Source organism: Phyllostomus hastatus, unplaced genomic scaffold, assembly GCF_019186645.2.
Source record: "Phyllostomus hastatus isolate PE091 unplaced genomic scaffold, TTU_PhHast_1.1 phas_contig_80, whole genome shotgun sequence".
Taxonomy (NCBI): domain Eukaryota; kingdom Metazoa; phylum Chordata; class Mammalia; order Chiroptera; family Phyllostomidae; genus Phyllostomus; species Phyllostomus hastatus.
This window is the reverse complement of record NW_025333960.1, coordinates 7,740,082-7,766,154: the sequence shown is the minus strand read 5'-3', so window position 1 is coordinate 7,766,154 and position 26,073 is coordinate 7,740,082. Positions and strand designations below refer to the sequence as shown.

Here is a 26,073-nt window from a genome sequence, read left to right as displayed (position 1 = left end):
TGTCGTCCTGATGCCTACTAAATACAGGGGATAAGGAGAGATAGGAGACCAGGACAAGGGACAGAGAATGAGAGATGACCAGAAGTGAGGAGAAAGGATCTTGGCTACAGAGCCAGGAAGCAGTGTGATGGCTATATACCAGTTTATGCATGAATAAGAGGATAAAAACTGAGGCAAGAAAAGCATGGTTAATGCTGACAAAAGCAGAAGTAGATCTACAATTCAGAGGCTCGGCTTCTAGACTACTGAACTACCCTGTTCTACATTTATTAGTTTCATGTGTACAATCACCAGTCACTTGGTGTCCCAAGAATGGCAGAGATAGAATTGGAAGTAGAGGTGTTCATTCTAAGTGAAAGGCATGCACTGAAGTGTCTTTGATATTGTGCAGCTGTCATTACCTGCAGTGAATGAAATCTGGTACAGGGTTATGTTGGCTGAAGGAGGCCGCATCAAGGTTCATGCAAATCTCGACATTGTCCCCTGCCATGATTCGCACTGCAGCCTTATTTTCATCCTCAAAAATCTGCCGTTGTAAGGAGGCACACAGAAGAAGCATGAAGTCATCTGGCAAGACAGAGGTAAGATAATTAAACCTGGGTTTATATATGTAGGAAACAGTCTTGCTCTTTAACTCCCAAGAGAGTTGTGTTCCCAAAATTCTTCCTGGATTCCAATGTTGGGACCAAACCCCACCTTCCTTTCCATGGGGTAGCAAGAGGGACCAGACACGTTCGATAGGTTCAAAGTGGGAGATTCTCTGATTCTGTCTGCCTGCTGGTAAGTGAAAGTATCAGGTATCAATTACTGGCCTTCAAGATTCTTTATTTGCATTTATCTCTCACCAAAGTTTTGAGGAATCCTTTTGAGCACTTTTCCCCATTTTTATCTTTTTACATGGGGTAGAAGCAGATATTTCTCATTTTCTTTATCCTCTCCAGTCCCTTTGCATTTGTACACACTATACAGATGCACACACTATAGTGAAGTCTTGGTGACAGCAAATGAAAATTGTGGACAGATTTGTGACAGTGAAGTCTGACAGAGCTGTCCTTGTGTCCAACGGCCTGAGAAGAGGCCCTCACTCCAGCCGGGCTGGCAGCCTCCAGCTCATGTTGTCTCATTGTTGTTGTTGTTTTTTTAAATTAAATATGAATGTGTTTGGGCAGAGAAGTCACTCTTTGATTTTTCACAGCACCCAGAACTCTCTGTTTTTGTAGGTGAGAGATGATAACCTTGACTTTTGGATTATTAGCTTGTTCTGGAAAACAGTTGGGGTTTGTGGCCCAGCTCAGGAGCATGGAGAATTTGAGTAGCACCTTCCTGGCTAACACAGTCTTATCTTCAGGTTTGGTCTGTCAATGGTGGCAGTCAGAAACAACTGCTTCACAAAATATAAGGCCTCCCTCTCCAGTCTACCTTCCAGAAGGGAGGTGTGCAGGAGTGTGTGTTGAGGAGCAGAGTGGGCATATGTATTGGGAGGTGAAATTATGAAGGTGAATATGGTATTTCAACATTTATTAATTTTGCAAATGTAATGGGGCAAGTAGAAGCCATTAACGACCTGTGATATTAATGCATTGAGACAAGCTTTTTACATAATTATAAAGTGCAGTGGAAGAAGCAAAAGCACTAATGCATAACACATGAAGATGGATTAGCAAATGAAAAACCAAACACCAGCACCCCAAATCTGCAACACTTACAGATAAGAAACACAGGGTTGGGTCGCACAATGAAGTCTGGGAAGTACAGCCACTTTATGATGTTGTCATTGAAGTTGGCACCCTTGAATCTCCATGGGTAATCTGCAAGGAGGGAGGTGGTGAGGATTAAAATCAATATGCTTCTTTGCTGCCCTGTGCCCACAGTGCACAATGTATAAGAGCATCTGGCTCCTGGGGAGACACCCTCACCTCTGCAGGGAGCAGGGGGAATGCCAATGCAGATGAAGTACTGGAACGTGATGATGCATGCCAGGAAGCAGCAGTACTTCGGCCAGATCTCTGCAATGGCTTTCCTTCTGCGTCGATATAAGACAGCAATCAGCCAGAAGGCGTGAATCATGGCATAGAAGTCCATTCGCTGACCAATTACATTAACTGACATTAGGAAACAGGTCTGTGTAAATATAAAAATAGGCAAGAAATTGGGTTTTTAGGGAAAGGAAGTGGTGTCAGCTGTCAGCTTTTTGCAGGGGCAGAGACCTGCATTCCTGAGGCAAGTTTCTCTGCACATGATCACTAGGTCTTTTCTTTTTATGTAAAGACAAGAATACTGTATAAATTACTTGCCAAGGAAAAGACTGACTACATCACTATTAATGACAACCACTTCAAACTGTGAGGAGAACAAGTTATGGTCTCTTCATGAAAATCTCAGACACTACCACAACCATTTCATGTCAAAACACTTAATTTTGTCTAAGGTTACATTTTCAGAAGGCACAAAACAGAAAAAAAAGGTATAACATTTTCTTTTTAAAATCAGTTAAAATGAGAAGTGATCCAGAGAGGCTGCGTTGACTGTTGCAAGAAGGGGGCCATTGGCACTTGGTCTTGGAAATCTTTCAACCAGGCCAGGTAAACCCTTCAGCAGAATGTCCTCCTAGTGATCCCAAGGAGCAGTAATTGTGACCTGGAGATACACAATGGAACTCCATGGCCCCACTGCCCAAAAGCAGCTATTGGGATTGTCACAGAAAATACAAAGAAAAGCATCATCAAGGAAACTCACCTCCAGACCAAACTTGTAGAAGAAGTAATTTATGAAATATTTGGCACAATTAATAAGTCCATCATCTAGATGGAGTCTTGTAATGTCATGAAAGATGGTTTTAGATATAGGGGCTGTGAGGTTGTTTCGCCCTCGGTAGTATTCCTGATGGCGGTAAACTGTAACCTCAAAGGCCAGAATGGCCAGCATCAGGAGATTATTCTACAAAGCAAGAAAACAAAGCTGTGTGAAGCCAAATGCCTTATGACTTGGTAATTTTAAGCAGTCCTCATAATAAATCATTTGATTCTATTCTTGATGTCTAATAGGTCAATGCTTCATAAAAATCCCACATCTATAAAATATAGTATTGAATTCAAGACTCATTTCCTTTTTTTCTGGTAATAAGGTGGAGTTATCTCCATTATGCAAATGAGGCTAATTTACATGATAAGATCTAGAATCTCTAGACAAAAGTCTGTTCTTGGAAAAGTACACACTTGTACCAGGAAGCAGTGTCCAGTTACCTTGGGAGGGTGGTCCAAACTTATTGGCAACTAGAAGTGTAAAGCACTTCTACGGTGTTTTGCAAGGACATCCTGGGAAACAGATTAAGCTAGAGGAATAGGATAAGCATAGAGGGGAAATTTTTGAACATTCTGAAATCTGTTTAGAGTGAGCATGCATGATTTAGATTAAGAAGCATGATGATAAAATAGTAAATAATACTAGTGATGATAATAATGCCAATAATAATATTTGTTAATATTTATGGAATTGTTAATATTTATGGAAACTTATGTGCCAGATACTATTCTAATCACTCTTTTAAAATATCAGTTTGTCTTTTCCATATAATACCTCTTTATGGTAGATATAATTTATACATTACATGTGAATATGATTGATATTATTTACAAACATCACAAGTGATATCTGCACTATGTTTTGCTGTATGATGTCTGCCACAGTCAAAAAAAATGGGATGCTTAGTACATTTAAAAATTTCAGGTTTTAAATATCAATGTTCTATTTTTAAGTGCCTTGTAACATAATAATATTAAGATTACTTATTATTCATCAAAGGAAAATGTGAAAAAAAAACTGAAGTAAATTACTTTCATTATGTTTCTTACAATTGCTTGTGAGGTTCTTTTTCAAAGATAAGTCCTTCATTTGATTACCTCTAACTGTAACACATACCATTTATTAAAAACTGTAGAGAAATAGAATTTGAAGAGCAAAATATTTTTGTAATGCTACACCTATGTCTCAGAAATAACCATTGCTGATCGTTTGGTATATTTTACTCATTTTTTTCTTTGTATCTAAAAGAGGTAATACTATGTACACTGTTCTAAAATTTGTTTTATTTTTTTTAAAAACAACATTAATACATTTTGGACATCTTTTAATGTCTGACATCAATATCCCTTAATCTTTTAGTGGCTCTATAATGTTCCAGTAACTATATCTGTCATGCTTTATTTAATCAATCACAAACTACTTGATAAGTTTCTTTTAAGTACAATAAAATACTGACTTTAATATTTAGTCATTTGTCTTAAAAGTGATTATAAATGCCACATAAGATGAGGTTACTATCAAGTGTAATATTAGGGGTTGCAAGAAAGGATTGTAAAAAATAACTGTGCAGAGGCACCAACTCAGCACAGTGAAGCCTTTACCCTCAGGTAGACGAGCAAAGGTAAAGACTTCCTCAGGCCAACCCACTCTGTTGGATCAATAGGAGCATTGTAGAGTAGAGACTTGTTGAGCTGCTGGAGGGGTATATCAGTTTGATTTTCATTTGGCTGAAAATAAGAGAAAATGGAGTAAAAAATGGCTCCACAGATTAGGAGAGTTCAAATTATTTTTCTTTGGTTTTGAGACTAAGAACAAGGGAAAGGGAGGGAAAGACCCATTTCAAAGGGGAAATCTCATCAGGACTAGAGACCTGAGCCCAGCACACTAGGCCAGATTTTATCCAACCCGCTGAGGTGACGTAAAGACCAGACACATGTGCTTGGGGATGTAGGTTCTCTGATATCTACTTCACTTCCCTAAAGTTTAGTCAAGAGGATTCCCGAATCTTTGAGTCTCACCAAGGAACAGTTAACAGAAAAATCTGTAGGCTTAATGGTTTGCAGCTGGTACAGCATTTTGCAGACGATGATCACACATGTCCAGACAGTGCAGACACTTGAAGCCAGACGGCGTAGCTTGGCATATGGCAGAGCAAAAGCCCAAGAAATCAAAAATACATAGTTGAACAAAGACACCTGAAAACATAAATTTAGAAATGAGGACAAAAATATATAACATGGCATAACATCCACAAAACGAGGCAATGAGATTTATTCAGTTCTCCTCAGTTTAGCGGGGGTTGACCGAATTCTGAAAATGTGCAAGGTATCGCCCTAGATGCTAAGATATATGTCTTGTATGGCAGACATATATAACCAGATGATGTCCATATGATGCAGCAATAATAAACTATAGATGCAAACAGGATCCTGTAAGAATACCTACAAGGGGTGTTTGGCCCAATATGGAACTTCAGAAAACATTTCCTGGAAAAGATAATGCTGAATTAAGACTTGAAGGATGCATAAAGTTAGGCCAGGAAAGGTGAGAAGTGTATTCAAGGTAAAGGATGTGTGAACAAAGGCAGGAAAGCATAAAGGAGGATGGTAGGTATAGGTAACCACAAACAACTGGGAGTTCTAGAGTTGAAAGTGATGAACTGAAGCAGCAGTGAGGCTGGAGATACAGCTGGGAGTGACATTGTGATGGACCCTTTTAAAACCATGTTATGGCATCTGAACCCCTTTGTGTAGAAAATAGTGAGCCACTGAAGCGTTCTATATGGGGAAACTTTAAGGCAAAACTAGTATTTTTTCAGATAAATGTAACTAAAGAAAAGGGGTGCATCAATGGAGGTTAGACCAGAGGGAAGAAGACCAGCTCACATGTACTGTAATAGCTCAGGAGAACAATGACAAAGGCCTAAACTTGGACAGTGGAGCAGAGTTAGGGAAGACTCATGCATTTGAGGTGGGAGGTAAAAAGAGCTGGCTTTGATGACAGATTGGCTTGGAGGTGGTGGTGGTGGGTAAGAGAGAAAGTATAAGGAATGCCTCTTAGGTCTCTGGCTTAGGACCCAGAGAGAATGACGGTGCCACTATGGAGACAGATTCTGAAGTAAGGGGCAGGTGTAAACAAGGATGACAAAGACTTCAATTTGGTTTTAAACTGTGAGCATTTATTGATCAGGTGTGATATACAATCATTTCTAACAGTCCTCTACAGCAAATAGTCATTGAATGGTATGGAAACGCTACCATCTTATGCAGCCATGAAAAAAAAATTAATCTATTCTGGGTATTTAAAAAATAATATCTGAATTTTAGGTGGGGATGGTTGGGGTTGGTGGGGGAGTGGTAGGAGGAAAATGGGGACAACTGTACTTCAACAACAATAAGAAAAATAGAAAAAATTTTATTAACTGAAAAAAGTAATATCCTAAGAATATTTAATATTACTGGGTAAAAATAACTGCATGCAGTTAATTGACAAAATTGAATATGTACCAACAGCTAAGCTCTATGGGCTGTGAGGTATGGTTCCTGTTTGGCTTACAAATCTAGACAACAAGAAACATTGACACTCCAGGACAGTATTGAAGTCTGCAGTTTGTAACCTACTACTCTTCATACTTTTCTGCTTAACTACTTGACACTGTCCAAAGCAAGGAACTTCTTAGAATTAAGTGCAGCAATATTAGGGTAATAAGAACTGCCTTACAGAGTTAATTGAGGATGAAAGGAACACTGTCTGTAGAAGTGCCCCATAAGATATAAAACTCTCACCAGCATAGTAAATGTTATGTTTTACCAAATTATTTTGACTAGCTAGGTGACTCCTCCTCCTCAGCTATCCAAAAATGCCACGCTAGTTGGGATGTTAAAAAGCAAATACTATTAAGGATATTATGAAGTTAAGTTCCTTTGCTATTTTTTATTATATATTTAACACATTAGGTATAAAACCAGTATAACAAATATACAAAAAAAAAACTTAATTTTTTTAAGTAATAGAGAAAGAGGAGAAAAAATAATATCTTTTATTAAGTCCTAATTAGGTTCAAGGTAACATATCCTGTGTGAATCCTGCCCTCAAGAAACACGTGGGGCCATGCAAGTGAGAACTATTAAAATAGTCTATGACAACATTGTAAAGGAAGAGCCCTGCTGGGGCACACTGAGCTGATCATTTAACATAACATTTAACTGGGGAGAATTGCCCAGAGGACCTGAGCAGTTTTAAATAGGAGTTAGCCTGGCAGAGGAATTGCTGGTCCAAGGCCTTACATCTTCATAGCAGCAAGTGGTTTACACGGGAGCAGTGGGATCTGAGTTCACTTAGAGGACTTTGAAATTTACCAGTCATCTTTGGTGTCTAGGAAGGGAAATGACAAAGTGGTCTAGATCATGAGTGTTGTATGATATTATTGGGAGGGTGACAAGGAACTATTGAAAATTTTAAAGTAGAAGATTAACATGATCATATTTATACTCCGAAAGATTCTTCTGGCCGCATGACAGAATACGTATTAGAAGGAGGATTAGAGCACAGTTGAGTCTCTGTTAGAGTAATTGAATAGGGAATTGGTATAGATAGAGAACATGAGCTCACTCATCGAGATATTTAGCTGAAGGTGCTTTAGGGACATGCAAGAGTGATGTCAGGTTCGGTTGTCACTTATGGATATGGGAATGAAATTCCAAAGGGCGACTAGTTGAAGATACAGATTTGTGACTCATTGCATGTAAATGGCGAGTGAACCACAGAGCTCACAAGATCACCCACAGAGTCTGGAACCAGCAAAGGGCTCTGCAGTAGAACTTGAAGAACTCTAAGAAAGAAGCTCACTGGAGGAGAAGAAGGAGCCTCTGTGAATGGCCCTGAAAGGAAGGGCCAAAGCAATGGAGAGGGGCCAGGAGTGTGTGCTGATTTGGAAAGCAAGAAAAGGGGCAGTTTCAAGGATGGGAAATGATCATTAACATCCAATGTCATAGAGAATTAAGTAAAATAAGGACTGGGCAGACTCTGTGATGTGGGTGTTTTTATTTTGATCATTTTACAAAGAGGGAAACTGGGGCTCAGATAAATGCAAAACTTTGCTCAATGCATACATGGTTGACTATGGTCTCATCACTTCCCTGGTGAAAGGAATCTCATAGAATGCACATTAAAAAAAAGACAAATACCTGGGCCCCAACAAATACCTGATAAATCAGAATTCCTAGGGAAATGACTAATAATCCCACAGAACAAGTGTTCATGTGATTCTTATTATCAAGGAATTTTGGACAGTAATTTTATCCCATAATGCCTTCCTAAAAAAGAACACTTTTATACAAATTGTCATTTTACCTGAACATCAACTTGTGAAACTTGAAGCCACTGCCTTGAGACAGAAGCCTCTGAGGACTGTGGTGACTGGCTCCATGCTTACCTATCCCTGGCCTCCCTCCCCCAGAGAACCCACAACTTCAAAGCAACCTTCTGCATATGATCCCCCTCCCTGTGTGCCTAGAACTTCTAGGGATACCTATAACCCAATAGTTAATGTGACTTTGTTTTTATTTATCAGCCATTACCTCAACTGTAAGCTGAGACAAGAAATGTTTTTAGTGCATTTGTACCACCATCTAGCGCAGTATAAGCCTTCAATTTATTGTAATTTATTGTAAGTATATAATAAAGGTTAAATGAATGCTAAGTAAGGGTGAAAGTAATAATAATAATGAAACACCAACTGACATCTAGGAAGAATCTCAATTTTGCAAAGTTATTATTACTTTTTTCCTTCAGTCAGTAAAGAGTCATTGAGTTTCTACAATTGGCCAGGGCCTCTGGGAGTTACTAAGGATACTGAAAGAAATAGATGGTCCCTTTCCTCAAGGAATAATGTGATCTCACAGAGCACAGAGCACAGAGAAATTAAAAACATGGTTACATATAAAGAGGGGAAGAGAATATATTTTTAAATTAGGTCATTCCAAAGTGATATCATTCCTCAATAAGAGATGTTGATATAGGGAAAGGTTTTTGTAACAAACTCTTTCTCACAGACCTCTTCTCCCTTGAATGCCCATAATGACAACCTTGGAAAGATTTAATATTTGTGGCCAAATGACCTGAGAGTTTGTAAAGATAAATACCCTGGCTGATGGCCTTGGATGAGAATAGTCTGAATCCAGAGTGAATGTCCATACCTCTTGAAGATTTAAGTGGAGATGCTGACTTTGTTTTCATTTTGCCATTTACTTATCAGCAATTTTTTGAGAAAGGATACATTTTGTATAATCAAAAGTAATAAGCTATGAAGCAAATATATATAGCAAGTGTCATTGCTGACGGGTCTCTCCTATTGAGATGAGTCAAGTGTTCAAAGCAGAAGAGGTCCCTGCAGGTGTAAAATGGCATCTCAGAGGTGCAGGACCTCAGAGCTGCTTTTCCCAGGTGAATGTGCCCCTGGAATTGTGCACTATAGCCATTCTGATGTGAACACTCTCTCTCTTGTTATAATCAGGTAAAATGCAGACACATCACATTCTGGATTAGCACATAGCTCCTTTCAAGAACACATATAATAGTGTTTGTCTTTCTTCCCCAGGTGTACTTGGTATAGAAAGGTGTTAGGTCAAAGTGTCTTGAGATACTAAGTTAGAACAGATGGTGATGTAACATTCCAAATAAGGTGCTAATCAACATGTAGAAATTACAAAACAGTTGAAAGGAACCTATTTAGGGGTCTTTAAAGCCCTCCAGGAGAAAATAAATGGGTTAAGATAGGAGAGATGATAGCACAGTGGGGGAGGGGGAAGTGTGAAGAAATTTCTTTGTAGGGGGATGATTCTGTCTATCCCCTAACCCCAAGATGAAGGGAGGCTGCATTCTCTCCTCAAGGTTCTGAGTGAGGAAGATTCAATCTGGACCACACTTAGTGTGTATATGAGTACACTGGAGTTTGAGTACAGAGTTTTGGCACTGATATCTAACTTCTACCCAGAAAATTCAGCTGTCAAGGAGGGAGAGACTTCTATGGTGGCAGAGCACAGGGCACTGCTTTGCTGGGATCCAAGCAGAGCAGAGACTCTCTGAAGTATTGCCCTTGGACCTAATGCAGGAGGGAGGTAGTGACTGGAGCTGTTCTGAGTACAGCTCAAAGGGATGGTCTGGAGGAGGATAGGTTTCCAAAAAATAGGGTCCTGCGAAGAGGATTCTGGGAAGCCAGGGGCAGAGGAGACTCCATGAGAGAAAGGGCAGGTTTAACTGATCCAGCCCAGAGTGTGAGGTCATCCTGTGATAGCACAAGTCAAATTCCCCAAACCCTACCACCACCACCAGTCTATATGGTCCAGTCCAAAAAGTTTCTAACAGAAGTTATTTCATTGAGGTGGAGGCAGTGAGGGGAGGGATGTGTGAGAAAGAACAAAGCAGCTAGGGAGAAGAGACACTTTTTCCTTGGTAAGAGATCAGAGTTTATTTTCTATGGATAGATGATTTTAACTTATAAAGTGAGACTTTGATTCTTTTTAAGATAACTGTAGGACTTTCCATTACCTAAGGATGATAAAGAGTTTTGCCTTCAGGAGCATGAAGAAAAGTTTCCCGGTTGAACACATTTTAAAGGGACATTGCTTCAGTGACATTAGTAAGAATTAGCTATGAACATGCTGATTGCAGCCCATAGACCAAAGTTAGTAGAGAGAGAGGGGATACCTCAGTGGCAATGTCACCCAAGGATCACACAGTAACTCATACTTTGGGTCCAGAAACCCCTCATGGTGACAACATGTACAACTCAGAGAGGTACATGTCAGGGTTAAACCATTTTACATCAATAGAATTCTTTCAGATGCTAGACACAATAGGAGCAGAACTTTTCCAATTCATGAAATGGCCTTTGCTAATTTTTAGCCCAATGACTTCTGTTTTCCTTTTATCATTGCTGTATTATTAATATTCTGACTCTGAAATTCTGCCTAAATTAGTCAATTCACCAATACAATTGAAATGCTGAAACTGTTTTGTTCTCAGTTAATATATATATGAGGCTAGATTGTAGTTCTAACTGATGTATAGACTTGGTTACTTAACAATGTAGCTAATGTCATTTTCAGCCACGAATCTCACAGAGAGAGTAGCTTTCATTTTTGTCCTTACCTGGCAATGATCACTCAACCATTCCAGATGGTTTGTATGAAATGGTAAAAAGTTCTAACTTAGATTGGGGAGCTCAAATTAAGGTTTGTCTCTTAGTTACTGATTTGTGAAACATTTTAGGTTTATCATATTGTAGTTATAATATTACATTATTATGTAACTTCAAAAATTATAATTTTAGAGAGCAAAGACTCTTTGAATTGTCACTCAAAAATAGCTCAGGGAAGTTAGAAGTATGTGAAAATTGTTGGTTGAATATATTGAAAGCAAGCTAATCTCTCTACAGTAAACATCAAATAATTGTTGCCTGAATGATCTTTTTTTTACAGATGAGAAAACAGAAGTGTAATTATAATGTTTTTTTTTAAAGATTTTATTCATACATTGTTAGGGAGGGAAGGGGGAGAGAGAGAGAGAGAGAGAGAGAGAGAGAGAGAGAGAGAGAGAGAGAGAGAGAGAAACATCAATGTGTGGTTGCTGGGGGTTATGGCCTGCAACCCAGGAATGTACCCTGGCTGGGAATCGAACCTGGGACACTAGTTCCCAGCCTGCGCTCAATCCACTGAGCTATGCTAGCCAGGGCAACTAATGTTGAAAGACTTTGTGTCTTGTCTCAAAAAGTCCAATAATAAACAAGGTGAGCTCTACTAAAGATTTTACTAAATTTTGGAACCCAAGTTTACTCTTTGGTAATATAAACTATTGTTTTCTCTCAAAGTGAATTTAGGGAGATGGATTCTTACTTATACTGCAGAAGCAGCTTGCTCTCACACACTTTATCTGGCTAAAGGCCAGATGAAAATAAGTAAACTTTGTGATATAAACAAGCCAATTAGAACTATTCCAGGAGCCTCTTTCTCCTCTTCTCAGGACATCTGTCCCTTGTTTTTCTGTAAAATAAAGTGTATGTGCCTTAGATCTTAATGTTCTAATGTAATAGGAATTGCATTTCAAAAAAATCATGGACAATTGGAAAGGAGACATAATGACTATGATTCTGTCTGTCCTGGCGATACGGCAAAAGTTCACTTGCCTCTTTCACAGAAACCCAGATGATGTATGACGAAACAATTTTGATGATGTGTAGCTCCAAAATCCACCACGTGAATACCTGCAGCTTGTGAAAATACTCCAGAAACTTTAAGAAGAGCACAGTGAGGCGGTCAATCACCAGATGCCATTTGTTCCTTAAATCTGCAAAGAAGTAATTCACCCAAGAGCATGAAAAGGTTTTTGGGTTTTTTCTTTGCATTATTATTTAAAGCATATATATTGTGACTTTTCAGTTTAGAATAAGAAGATGCAAAATAACAGTAGTGGGTGCATTCGAGGACTATCGAAATCTGGCACGAGTTGGTCTAAGAATCCCATGTTGTGATGATGGGTTTGACATCGCACACTGAGACTCTGAGAGGCAAGGTTACTTTTATCTACTTTTTAATTAAATTAGTGTGAAGAAGAATTTTGACCTTATTTGCTCTTAAAGCTGAGCTATAACTCCCAAATTTCTCGGGAATATTAAGTAACACAAGCTCCAACTAAATGACATTTTTCTTGCCAAAGTTGTGCTTCTAAAGCACTATTCTCCTTTTAGGGGCTTGATAAAGCTCACCAGTGGCCTGGAGGAGCAAGCCAGGTATAGTGCTGCCACAAGTAGGAAGAATCTGTACCTCCCACCAATGAAGGTGAACACTGAGTCAAAAAACATGGTCAGACTTATTTTAATAATAACTTTTAATCAGATTAGTGATTTTCTTTTTTTCTACTTCATGCTAAGGAGTAATATATACTGACTGGAGAGATGCTTCTGTTTAGAAGGACTGTCCTGTTATTCAGAATGACAGTAACAACAGGATTATATTGTGCAATCAATATGACACCATATTCATAGACAAAAAGCTCACAAGCCCAGGCAGATAATGACAGCTGTCTCTTTAAATAACTTCTTTGCATACCTTGGGTGGATGAAACAGTGTACTTGGTTCTGAAAGTTTAAGTAAGGTTTTAGTTATTGTGAAAAAAATGCTTCTTTGCTACTCAGATGATAGTACAAAACTTTACATCCTAATTGGGCACAATTCAGAAGTGGAGATGACAGGTACTAAGGGAGTGAAGGAACAGGTGCAGTCCAATTTTTGGTGAGACCCTATTAGTAAAACTCAAACTTGTGTTAAAGCAGTATAACAAAATCCTCACCCTGACTCCTTGGTCCCACAGCACTTGGTTCTCCCTCACACTGAGGAACACACACTGCTTGGATATGAAGAGAACATTTCTGGGCTTCTCACAGGATCTTCTGAGATGAGTGGGTGAAAGGGACCAGGTTTTAGGGGAGTTTACTTTTGGGAAGTACCTTCCACCTTGTGCTTTTTTTATTTTCTACTTTTGTAAAGCACAGAGCACAGGAAAGACAAGTGCAGCATCTTACTACTGTTGCATCCCCAGAACATCACTCCCAAGGGCTCTGTTTTCTGGTTTCTCCCATGCTTTTGGGGAACTACTGGACACACTAAGCCTGCCACATTGTAGCCTCTGTCAGACAACGTGTCATGGTCACTGAGGCCATCTGTTCTCAGCATGTCCTGTTAAAATATTATCTTAGATCCATGAAGAAAAATAGGACAGAAGAGCCTAAAGAATAAAAGGAAAAAATCTAAATAACAATGACACAAAAACATCTTTAGGAGTTGACCTGAAATGATAATTATCTGATTGTTCATTTTCTTCTGCAGTTCCCATGTCCTGAAACATTAGGGCAGGATTAGAAATATAGTCTTAATCATCAGTTTCATGGAAAAACATAAAATAATTTCTTTGAGGATGTTTTTAAAAAGTCCATGTCTAGAACTTTCAGAAATTCTACACAGCTGCCTGAATGTGTTCTGAGAGGAAACATCTTGTCTGAAGTTTCTGTCTGAGTGCAGGTGAGAGCCAGGCCCCTCTGGTCTATGCCAGGATCACCACTGTGGATCAGTAGCTGATAACCAGCTATCTGCCCTCCTCTTCTAAGTCAGATTTATAAGAAAATTATTGCAGCAATTGAAACAGCAATATTGTAACTATATCAACCAAAATACCACACTCCAAGTTTTATTTCTCTAGATTGGTCAGATACACATATATATCTGTTTGGTGCAAGCCAGTGTTTCATTCACTGGGCTCTCAGCCACCATGTGACTGGTAGTGGGTGGATTACCTGATGTCTCTTCTGCCCCTTCTTCATCTTCATCTTCCTCATCCTCCTCACTATCTTTCCTAAGCTTGCCCTTCTCCACTTTTTCAGAGAATCTCTCTGGTTTTTCTTCACCAAACTCAGACAACTGCTTCTCCTCTGGCTTATCCAGGCTGGTGGTCAGATTCATCATGGCAAGGTCTGGAAGACTTCCTTCAGGGTGGGCCAGTCTGTTGGCAGAGAGCAGCTGAGTCAGAAAGGGAATGAGTGCTAGGGGACATTTGAGTGAAGGGCAAGTTAAAGGAGGATGAACAAAAATGAACATCGGTGCATGTGCACAGGCCTTGCAATGTAGGGTTGTTAGCATCTTGTCACTTTTTTAAAAAAGCTCTTTCTAAAAACAATCTGTAAGCTCACTTAGGTTTTGTTTTCTCTTCTAATTCAGGTTGTAGTGATTAGTCAGTAATGAGAGCTATCAACACCTAAACTTGACATTTCTCCCAGAGGAGAAAATGGTCAGAGTTTAGGATGTAGAAGCATGAAATGTCATCATGTAGAGCAAGCATTTCATGGCTTCACAGGGGGACTTACTCATTTTGGTGGATTGGTAATTTTTTCTTGATGCTGCTCAAAGTAATTGAAATAGAAAGGAAAAAAAGGAGATGAGAACAGAAGAATTATAAGGAGTATCAGAGATCACACATCATGCTACACATCATCCACTATTGCATTCCTGTGTGCTGGTTGCAGTAAGTCCTAATGCAAATGCATTCCAGTGCAGCATCAATAGCGTGCTTCTGCTAGGAGTCCTAGGCTTGGCAACTGACTTGAGAGTGGATAGGACTGCAGGTTGTAAGGGAGAGAACATATAAACTACAGAGGCAAACCATGTCATGCTTTTTTAATAATGCAGCAAACGATCCCATGACAATCAAGTCATTCACATTTTATATGTTTAAAAAAAATCTTAACTGATGTGTGTTTTCAGTCACTCTCTGCATAGACTCCTCCTATTCTGACATCATTTGAAGTGTATGAGGTGGATGCTAAATGCTGTCAGGAGAAGGATGTCTGCATTGTGTCCCTGTTCATAGGCACAGGTGTAACCTGCTGTATTAGCCTGGAGAAGATGGCATGTGAGTGCCCAGTGAGAACGAGGGGTGGTGACGCCATACCAACCTGGGACAACAGCAGGGGCAGTACAGCTCTTTTCACAGTGGATGGTAAAAAGGGTGATCTTTCCCTTCATGTTTTTAAAAAGTTTTTTATTCATATTCAAATGAACATTTGAAGGAACACTGGTGGGCAGTAAAGTTGGTATCAGGAAAAGGTCTACTAGAAACCCTGGTAGTCTTCTCCATTTGTTGTAATTAATCTATGTATAGCTTCATTGTAGCAGGATGGACAATTAATAGTGTTATTCTGTCTGTATAATTGTGGGCCCTGAATAAATTATTTAACCTTTCTGGAACTTAATTTATTTTCTATAAAATGAGGAAACTTGGCTAGGTAAAAATCTAAGCTTACTTGGAACTTGTTGTTATATTTGAAACATGCCTATGATGTTGGATAACTGTTGTAATGAATCTACATTGTCCTTTGATTTCTAGAGAGGTTATCATTCAAAGGTAATTCCTTTTAACAGAGTGTCAAGCAGTTAAGTTAAATAATGCCAGAAACAAATTGTTAATTGAATGAAGATATACTGTTCTGTGGATATTTCAGATTGGTGGAAGGAGATATGCTGACATATTTTCTATAGCTAGCCAATTGACCCTCCGATCTTTGGGAAAATTCCTACTCCTGAAACTGCAACAGTGAATCTTACACACCAGCAATGGCAAATTGCATCTCAGTGTACATTTCTGCTTTGTCAGAACTCTACATATTAAATGGTATTAAATGTAAACACAGTCAGGTTTTACACAATTGTCAATATTTATATGTTCTCTTCAGCATTGTCAGGGGATTGCACGCTGTAAGTGAGAAGATAACTTTTTCATTATGACAGGAATGTGGCAGCTTTTACTGGAGAAGTATGACCATCTCAGAGTACATTCCTAATGTCTACATTGACACTGACATGCCCTGACACTGACCAAACAACTTTCTAATAATTAGTGCTGTTTATGGAGTAAAACACAGAGATGAGGCTGTTTCTGCACATGCCACTGTGACTACCTAATAAAAGTCCTCAAGCAGCAAGGCCCCAAAGGATCCTTCCATGCACTATATATTGAGGGGAGATTATTGAATGAAGGACTCAAAGGAAGACATCAGGGTAAACCTTTTGAAAGTATATCCAGAAGATCTGTTTCTGGAAACTTGTATTAATAGTCTACCGGAGATCTAGGACTGGGTAATGCTGGGGAGAGAAGAGAATTTAATTTCTGTGTCTAATGCTGTTGATTTTGCTTTGACATAATCCTTATAAGGAAACAAGTCCTGGGTGCCCTCTAGTATAATATAGCTTTGTGAGCTTGTAATAAATGATGAAAACAGAAAGAAGGGAAAACACGTATCAGGATATTATTTGTTAGTTTAGGAGTTTAACTAGCTGAGACATTTCACCAAGAAAATCTTCATCTATAAAACATGAATAGATGAAAATATTTTCAATGAACGATTGGAGCTTACTATTTTAAAAAGACACCTGTGTGAATCCTTTCATTTTCTTCATTTTTATCACAGCATATTTGGAGGTAATACAGAATATTGTTAAAAACATGTTCATTGGAATCAGAAAGACTTAGATTCAAGCCTCAACTACACAACTTACTAGCTAAGTGACATGGCAAAACTCCTTACCCCGTTTTTTAAGGCTCAATTTGCTGACCTGTAAAGTGGAATAACAGTGCTTACTTCATAGGATGTTGCAAAAATTAATGGTGATTTCTGTTAAGGGCTTAAACAGTGTTTTAGACTCAATAATATTTTTAATGTAAGCAACTATCTGCTAATAATAGATTTATTTTCATATACTGTTTTGATACTCTGTATGATAAATTCATGCTCATGAAGAGGCAAAACTAGCAACATGTCTTTGCAAAGGACCACATGACACCAGACACTGGGGGAAGTGCTGTATTTGGACTGCAATTCTGTCACCAGGACATTCTTTAACAGAGCTTTTGTATTAAAATGACAACCCCAAAGAAAAAGAGCAAATGTTTTTCTTCCTCTTGAATCTATCTCCAGTGTTGTCAACATTCTGAGTACTATGTGGTGTGCCTGTCATCTGCTGCCACTGCATTCCCTGACAGGGGTGGGCTGCTGTAGAGGTGGGTTGTCTGCACAATGCTGGCAGACAGAACTATAATCAACAGGTGTACTGATTCTCCAGGAAAGAATGCATACCTTAATTTAGCACCCCCTCCCAGCAAATTAAAAAAAATCTTGATTTTTCAAAAGCTACATTACAAATCACACTCTACTAAAAACATTCCCTAAAACGTCCAGCTAAGGAACTTAGAATCCTGATAACTTTTTACTGGTTGTCACATGTGAATTACCTAATCATTATAAGAAGGGCCTCCACACAGACATGGTGATAAGCTGGATTATCAGAGAAGCCCCCTTTCTCCTACTTTCATCAACCACACCATTTCTCATGCCCTTTCCTACAGGGAGTTCATTTTCCTCTGCATTTTCTTTAACCATGCCTGTAACTTTGTGGCCTTGTTTTTATTATAATCCAAGCTCTAAGCTTTAATCCTTTCACTACTTGTTAAATAAAATCCTCTCAGTGACTCTATCTCCTTTTACATGTTAACAAAACAGACAATATTTATCTGTTTATTCATCCACTCTTTCGTTCATGCTTCCACAGCTTTGTAGAGTCCTCCATGTGTGCGTTTCTCTATGTATACCTACATCATAATTATATAAAATTATGATTGTGAGGACTCTCCCCTTGAGGCAGAAATCCAGTCTTACTCTACTCATATCCCTTGCAAAATGTAGCATTGTGCTTGGTGTGTACTACAATTCATTGAATGTTTGGTGATTAAATTCTACGCACTAGAAAATCATTCTTACTTGAAAAAAGAGAAATAAATTACATTGTATGGAGAACTGAAGAGGTTTAATTTTGTACTAGAAACTGACTTTGAAAAGCCACATATTAAGTTAGTTCCTATTAAAAAATGGAAATTCCCTGGCTGGCGTAGCTCAGTGGATTGAGCGTGGGCTGGGAACCAAAGTGTCCCAGGTTCTATTCCCAGCCAGGGTACATGCCTGGGTTGCAGGCCATAACCCCCAGCAACCGCACATTGATGTTTCTCTCTCTCTCTCTCTCTCTCTCTCTCTCTCTCTCTCTCCCCCTCCCTCCCTCCCTTCCCTCTCTAAAAATAAATAAATAAAATCTTAAAAAAATGGAAATTCTAACTGTTCTGATTTGGAATATGTGGTAATGTAAACTATTCACTCCATTCATTAGACTACTAGAAAAAAGATGTCTTACAAATTTATAGTGTTTATAATATAATTAATATATAAAGTAGGATATTTATACTGTTTCATATTAGTTTATAGAACTTATAAGCAGTTTTTGAGACTGTATACAGAGGGGCAAGTGATTTGTAAATTAAATATCACATCTTAAACACATGTGGTACTATTTCCTCCAAAACAACCTACAAGTCAGGATGGGAATGCTTCTGTTTCTGTATATGTGGGGAAAATAACTATTACTCCTACTAAAAGTATTCTAATATATACTGATTGCTAATTCAGTTAGATCTTCCCCACAATAACTTGTATCATCACAATTTTATCAGTCATCCACTGTCCTCAACACTTTACTCTCCCTCATATTTTATAAGGTAATGTCTAAATTTTAATCAACCCAGCAGTTGAATGTAGCTAACTCTCTTTCATCCAGAACTTGCATTTATAAACACATTATTTCTCTTGTAAAACAAACAAAAAAACAACAGTGTGCATAAAGAAATAAATTATGGAAAAATAAAGCTTTGCTTAGTAAAAGCATTCACCTTATCATTCTAATCAACAGTAGGCCCTATTCAAAACTGAACACACATACTGAGAGATGGGTTTGTTTGGTAATGTTTTCTCTGGGGCATAGCTTTGTCCTTTATTAACATGTAAACATTCAGATATAAGTGAGAGATTCCATTAGAAAGAGGATAGGGCCAATGTTGAAATGCTTTGAAGTTTTAATCATTTTAGATGGCTTTAAATCTTGACCATTTGAGAACTCCTAGGTGAATTCACAGGCCTTGCGAGTTGGGGTAGCAGGCATAGATTTCTCTCAGATGATAAGTCTGGGACAATCAGGACCAAAACTTGCATCAGGCTCTGCCTACTGAGTCCATCAAAACAACTCTTGTCCTTTTTGGTGTCCCAGCCATCTCTTCATAAAGCAAATGGTAAATATTTTATGAGGAACACAGAGAGAGAAAGAGAGAATAGTCCCTTAGGTTTGGAAGGTTGCTCAAGATTTCTAGTTAGAGTCTATAGTTTACTTCTGTACCTATCAGCTAAAACCCTGAGGTTGGCTTGCACTCTTAGGTTGTCAACAAACTGGCTTCCAAAAGCAACCAACCAGTTTTCATGACTTTTTCTTCTGCAGTCTGCACAATGATATAGTCATTTTTCACATTTTTTAAAGAAGTTCTACCTCCTGAAGTTTGCTATTTGGTTGTCAGCCTTAGAATTTTACCTACAAGTAAATAGAATACAAAACTAACAAATCTTTCAAAGATTTATGTTGTTAATTAATTTACTTTAAAATAAGTGTTTCTATTACTAAAATTACTGGCTTTATTGTTAATGATAAAGTTATGGGAATGGATATTTTAACTCATTTAGTTAATAAAGTGTAAATAGTTTCAGTAAATGAGATCCAAAAGAATCTTTACTTTGTACTCTTGGGCACTTGAGGACAAATATATACATAATACTATCAATGCTGACCCTTCATTATGTGTAGTCATCTGCATTTTTATCTCCCCAGCTAGGTGACATGTATCTAAGATAGGGCCATGTCTCAGTGCCCATCTTTGTGTCTTTTGTGGTATGCAAATATATTATGAAATCTAGTGATATAAAGTATCATTCTACAATATGTTGATCTTTTAGGTAGAGATATATTTGAAGAAATTGATGTTTTAATTTTCTTTTCACCATATATTATTGTGACTATTTTCATTTTATGAATAAATATATAATGAGGGTCAACTAATGGGTAAGGCCTCAAGGTAGGTGATATGTGGATATCTTGGTGATTTATACAGGGACTCCAGGCCTGAGTAGCTGACACTTCTGGCCAGGGAGATAAGACAAGCAGGCAGCCAGAGGGCTGGGAGGCAAGTGTCAGGAGGCAGCAATGAGAAAGGGCTATGGGAATTCAGAGGAAGGGCAGTTCCATTTAGCTGGGAAGTTGGCACCTATGGGCAAGTTTGTGGAGGAGGTGGTTCTTGAGCTGAGCTCTCAACTTTGTGTTCAAGAGAAAGATGAGCCCCCAGGCAATCCTTGAACTAATTCTACCAAAGAATGAAATTAATGGCACATACATTGGAACTAAGACAAAAGGCTGAGCACCAGCTGAAGACCCTTATCAACCTCCAAATTCACTTGGCAGCACCATTTGGTATAAACATCAAATGGTTTGATTTGCAAAATACATCCATGAGCATACCTGAAAATCATCATCTACTACTTGATGATATAATTTTTCACTTATAAAACAGTAAAGTGTTTAACCATTTTTAACAAAAATAAGAGATAAAACATTGAAGTACCCACCTATTTATTATTAGATATACACGCCCATTGACTTTGGCATGGCTATGAGGTGAGAGGTAGAAGCACAAGATTGCATGCGGTGGCAATGGGGAGACAGGTGGAGAGAGAAAGAGGAGATTGTTAGAGACAAATGAAGTAGACCATGTCTTGCAAGCTTTAGAGCATCAGGTGTGTCATCATCACATGTTTCATGCACTGAAGAACAGTCTGGATGGTGAGATTCAGTAGCAGCATGAAATTGGACATATTCAGGAAAAATGCTTGAATATAACAAGTCTCTCCATTCTTCTTGTCCCTTACCATCTTACACACTTTATTAAAAATTTGTAATGCTTACATTTTCATACTACACTTATCAAATAAAATAAAATCTTAAAGATTAATTCTTGCTCCTTTCCCAGAATTAAAAAAAATTCAAGAACATGTATAAAGGACACAGGGACAAAACCAAAATGTGGTAGGATCAAGGGTGGGAAGTGGGGATTGCTGGGGTCAGGGAGAGTGGTAAGGGGAAAATGGAGACAACCATACCTGAACAACATTTAAAAAAATGTGAAAAAAAATCCTAGTAAGTCACCATATTGACATACTGTTTTAAAGGTTTTCTAAAACAGAAATTTAAAAGAAGTCATTTTATTTCTATATGCATCACAATACTTTCTAAAGCAAATTATAGACAAATTACAGTGATGGATATTTAAATCGTGAATAGTTAGTACATTATTATTAAGTATGTATAATGTCAAAATTATAATTGTGGTATAATATTATATATTTTATAAATATATAAGTGAAATGACAGCCCTAAGAATACCAACAAGAAATAGTAATATTTTCTTCTTATGTATATCATAAAACTTTTACATAATGCTAACTGCAAATTCAGTATGGAGGAACATGATACTTTTGTTCCAGGCATGTGACAGTTCCCTAGACTGCCTATGGGTACAATGCACATAGCACACGCATAGCACATGCATGCAATGGACAAAACAGGACAAGACCAGTTGAATCTTTGTAGAAACAATAGTGCTTGCTCAGTTAAGGAACACATTGAATTCATTATTCCCAGTTTGTGGGTCCTCTTTATTGAAGTATCTGCTAAAGAGGTAGGAGAGAGAAAGCAAAGTATGACAATCTCAACTCTGAAAATATTTTTTTCTTTATCATTTCAACTTTAATGTCATCAATGATTAGGACTCCAGATATATGTGGAACATTATTAGTAAAAAAAATACTGCAATGGGAAGGAGTTGCTAAAAAGATGGGTTATATATCATATGTTTAAAGTTAAAATTTGGGGACTTTTATATTAAACTCCTCTTGTATGAATTCCAAAATACTAAATTAGAGTGAGTGCTTCAAATTTCTTCAAATTTCTAGAAGGCTTTTTTTCTCCCTACAGAACTAAAAATGAAATCCCATGTACCTAAACTCTTTAATAGCTGACATTATATATTTTCTCATCACCTGTTAAATTTTATTGGAAAATTAACTGTTAAAGGAGTGCTTAGTGATAAACCAAAGCTGTGAGGAAAACAAGCAGTGTCCTTAAACTGCTACAGGTCATTTAGATCTTTTTTTTTTTTTTCTTTCTGTGGTGGGAAGAGTAAGGGGTGTAAATGTAACAGCTAAGGAAAGAGGAAACAGCCTCTTGACATGAGGCTGTCTGTAGCCCTTCTCCGGAACCTATATGATTAAATAATATTTTATTCAATTATCTTTTATTTTTAGGAAATGTTGAAGTGATGTCCCTTATATGACTTGGTAGCTGCTAGCTAAATGATGCTGCTGTCTGAGCCATGGTCTGACACAGGAAATGCTCCAAACTCTCCCAGTGGGTGTCTTGTGTGGAGAACTGCTGTTAACACCAATGATACTGCTCTTCGTCTTCATTAGTTCCACAAAACTAACTTTAACTCCATTTGAAAGACTTCTAGACTTTCTAATACTACCTAAGATTTTATTCAATATCTCTGTTACTAACCAAGTCATAAAAATACCTTAATGGAATGCTATATTTAATTATTGGCTTCATCTTATTAGTTTTTATTCATTTTCAAGCCATGGACCCTCATATATATTATTTGGCAAAGTTTTGTGATTCAGTAACTTGAAATATTATAAAACACCATATTTTTCATTTTTCCCATCAAACCACAAATGCATTTTAATATATTGGGTTAGCCAAAAATTTATCTTCTTTTTTGTAAGATGGCTCTAGTAGCTCTTAGTTGTCTTTAATTTCATTTAAAATAATTTTGTTAGATTGCATTGTGCAGCTGTCATATCAATGTGCATTTTTTTAAAACACCAAAATTGGTGAGCTTTTGTGTAGCCATTTTAATATGAAAGACGGAAGAAAACAGCCATTTCTGGCATGTTATTTCAAGAAAGATAAAAATGCAATGAAATAAAAAAAAAAAAGATTTGTGCAGTGTATGGAGAAGGTGCTGTGACTCATCAAACATGTCAAAAGTGGTGTGTGAAGTTTTGTGCTGGGTATGCCTCATTGGATGATGCTTCATGGTCAGGTAGACCAGTTGAAGTTGATAGAGCTCAAATTGAGATGTTCATTGAGAACATCTAATGTTCTACCACATGGAAGATACACTTAAAATCTCCATATTAATGAAGTTATTAGTGAAAATGAAAAATGTGTCTTTTATTTTATGGAAAAAACTCTACAGACTTTTTGGTCAACCCAATATATACTTAAAGGGAATTCAGTTTTCACGTACCATCCATTTCAAAAATTGTGAGTCCTTAAGTTGGTAAAACCTTTGTTGAGTTGTACTGTTTCCTATAACATTATGGTCCTGAAAATCTGTGTTTTTCTGGAAGAACTGTGACATATTTCTACATGATTGTGTGAAAGAAGACTCAGATATATGATAGTAAAGGATAATGGCAAGCAAACTTCTACACACTGGAGAAACTTTTAACAAGAAGAAAATAAAGATGCAAAGGAAAAAAAGGGATTTAAAAGAAAAAAATTACAATGGTAACACTAGCATTAGCAATAATTATATTTCTTTCACAAATACTTCAAATCTACTGTGTTGACTGAAAGATTGTTCTTGATTATTGAATATGACTTTTTAAAAATATGATGAGGGTTTGTAATTAAATAAAGCATGTTGTATTATCAAAGTTAAATATCAAATTCTAGTTTTGTCCACAGGTATTGCAAACATTCAAAATAATCATTAAATAACAATTTTTCTAATTATTGACAACTTGCTTTTCTATGTGGCATTGTTTTTATAAACTTTTAGAGTTATTTCTCCTGCCAACAGGTTTGCCTCTCTTAGGGGTCCCCAAACTTTTCATTCTCTTTCAGTTTTGCTTTATTTTTTAAATTTATTTTTCAACTACAGTTGACATACAATATTATATTAATTTCATGTATACAACATAGTGATAAGACATTTATATACCCTATAAAATGATCATTCTGATAAGCCTATAAACTACTTTATATTTCTGAGTGTTTGATTATCATTGAAGGCAGCCACTTACCCAATCCATACCCTTCTCCTTCTGGGGCATGGGGAGGTGATAGGCTTTAGCTGAGCTTGATTATTTATGGTGGCAAGATAGGATAAGAAATATAGACAGGCTGGTGCCTCTTGGCTCTATTTGTTGGGGGCCATTGACATACTGATAGCCATTTGGAATATGCTTTAGAATGAACACTAAATGTAACCTTAGGTTCAACAAAACACAGCAAGGAAAAAAACTGCTAGTCATAAGTAAATAGATAAAAATTAAAAAATGTTTTTCATCATCAAATAAAAGTGTTTTGGAGTTATCCATAATTCCAGCTCTTACTATAGCAGAAAACTGAAAGTTTGTGCATGATAAAATACTAAATACTTCATCTTCTTTTGATGTACTCATTTTTTCCCATGAAAAAGAGTTAAGAGGAATTTTGAACTGTAGCATCTATATTCTTTAATATAGCCCTTGGCTTTCTTAGTTACTGAACAAGTGTTTTTCCAAAACCTCAATCATAGGCTAACTATGTAACAGAGAAGAAAATCAGTATTAACATTCATTAGAGGAACTATGGTAATTTTCCTGTAATACAATCAATTGAGGAATTTGCAATAATCCATTGGGTTTCAATACACATGGGCAGGAAGAGCAACACCCCCTCTATTGCTTGTAAACATTTTATACTTACTGATGTCAAAACAACAAATTCTGCTCACAATGTTTTAGTGGACTCTCACACACAATCACTTCCTTACTGGTTGTCATCACAACAGATAGCTCATCCTTTGAGTTAGCTAGAATATGTAAATTTCCTAAAACACACCACCAGTCTTGACACAAAATATACATCACCAACTGTAAAGTGTTGGACTCTGCACAGCTACTCTGAATCTACTCTGACTATCTGACTATCATGGGCACTTTACATTAATCAGTCATACACAAATTATTACCAATTGTTTCAAAAAACGTCATCAAATATCCCACATCTTTCTTCTTTTCAGTCACAGGTTGATACTTATGGAAAGTTCAAGGCTGAAAGTCTTAGTTAGATTGTCGGCTTCTTGCAAGGTGGCGAAGGGAAGATGGGAAATTAAGGCTTCCTTCCCATTAACAGGAGGCGCGTGTTTCTTGCTTTCACTCACCTGTAGATGGCGCTGTCTTCTTTGCTGGGAATGGAATTCAGGTCTGTCAGTTCCAAGAACCGATCATGGAAATAGTGAAGGTGTAAAATACACACCAGCAGAAAGGAGGTTGGGATGAATATGCGAGTGAAGAGTTCAGCCACAGTGAACTGTTTTAAGCCAAGATCCTCAAGCCTGTAACACAAAACAAAACAAAAAGCAAGAACCTTTCTTAGGCAATGAAGACACATTCTCTTCACTGTAAATTACATTGTCTTTCACCTTGGCCAGGTACACCCTTCATTGCATCCCTCACTCACTCCTATATGTTCCAGGTTGGCTTTTGTTTCCAGCAATCCAATTGACCGTTTTCACAGTGGTCACTAACAACCTAGATATTGCCAAATTCAGTGGCTGCTTTTTTCTTTAATTTTGCCTCTAGTTTTTCATGAAACAATCCTGGCCTTCATGCTGCCACACTGTCTTGGTTCTCCTCTTCTGTCACTATCTCCTTTTCTATTGTACCTCCAAATGCTGAAATACCCCCAGGGCTCA

General features: G+C 37.5%; 1 protein-coding gene across 1 annotated transcript in view; it reads right to left on the bottom strand.

Annotated features, from left to right (window-relative positions):
- The window catches only part of PIEZO2 (piezo type mechanosensitive ion channel component 2), a 503,470-nt gene that overhangs the window by 95,982 nt on the left and 381,415 nt on the right, over positions 1-26,073 (bottom strand). Inside the window, exons 17-25 of the mRNA XM_045850410.1 lie at positions 25,540-25,713; positions 14,150-14,355; positions 11,987-12,147; positions 4,821-4,997; positions 4,404-4,529; positions 2,737-2,937; positions 1,917-2,121; positions 1,707-1,808; positions 402-567 (exon numbers count right to left, since the gene is read on the bottom strand). Coding sequence (XP_045706366.1) covers positions 402-567; positions 1,707-1,808; positions 1,917-2,121; positions 2,737-2,937; positions 4,404-4,529; positions 4,821-4,997; positions 11,987-12,147; positions 14,150-14,355; positions 25,540-25,713 — 1,518 coding nt within the window. The remainder of the gene's footprint in view (positions 1-401; positions 568-1,706; positions 1,809-1,916; positions 2,122-2,736; positions 2,938-4,403; positions 4,530-4,820; positions 4,998-11,986; positions 12,148-14,149; positions 14,356-25,539; positions 25,714-26,073) is intronic.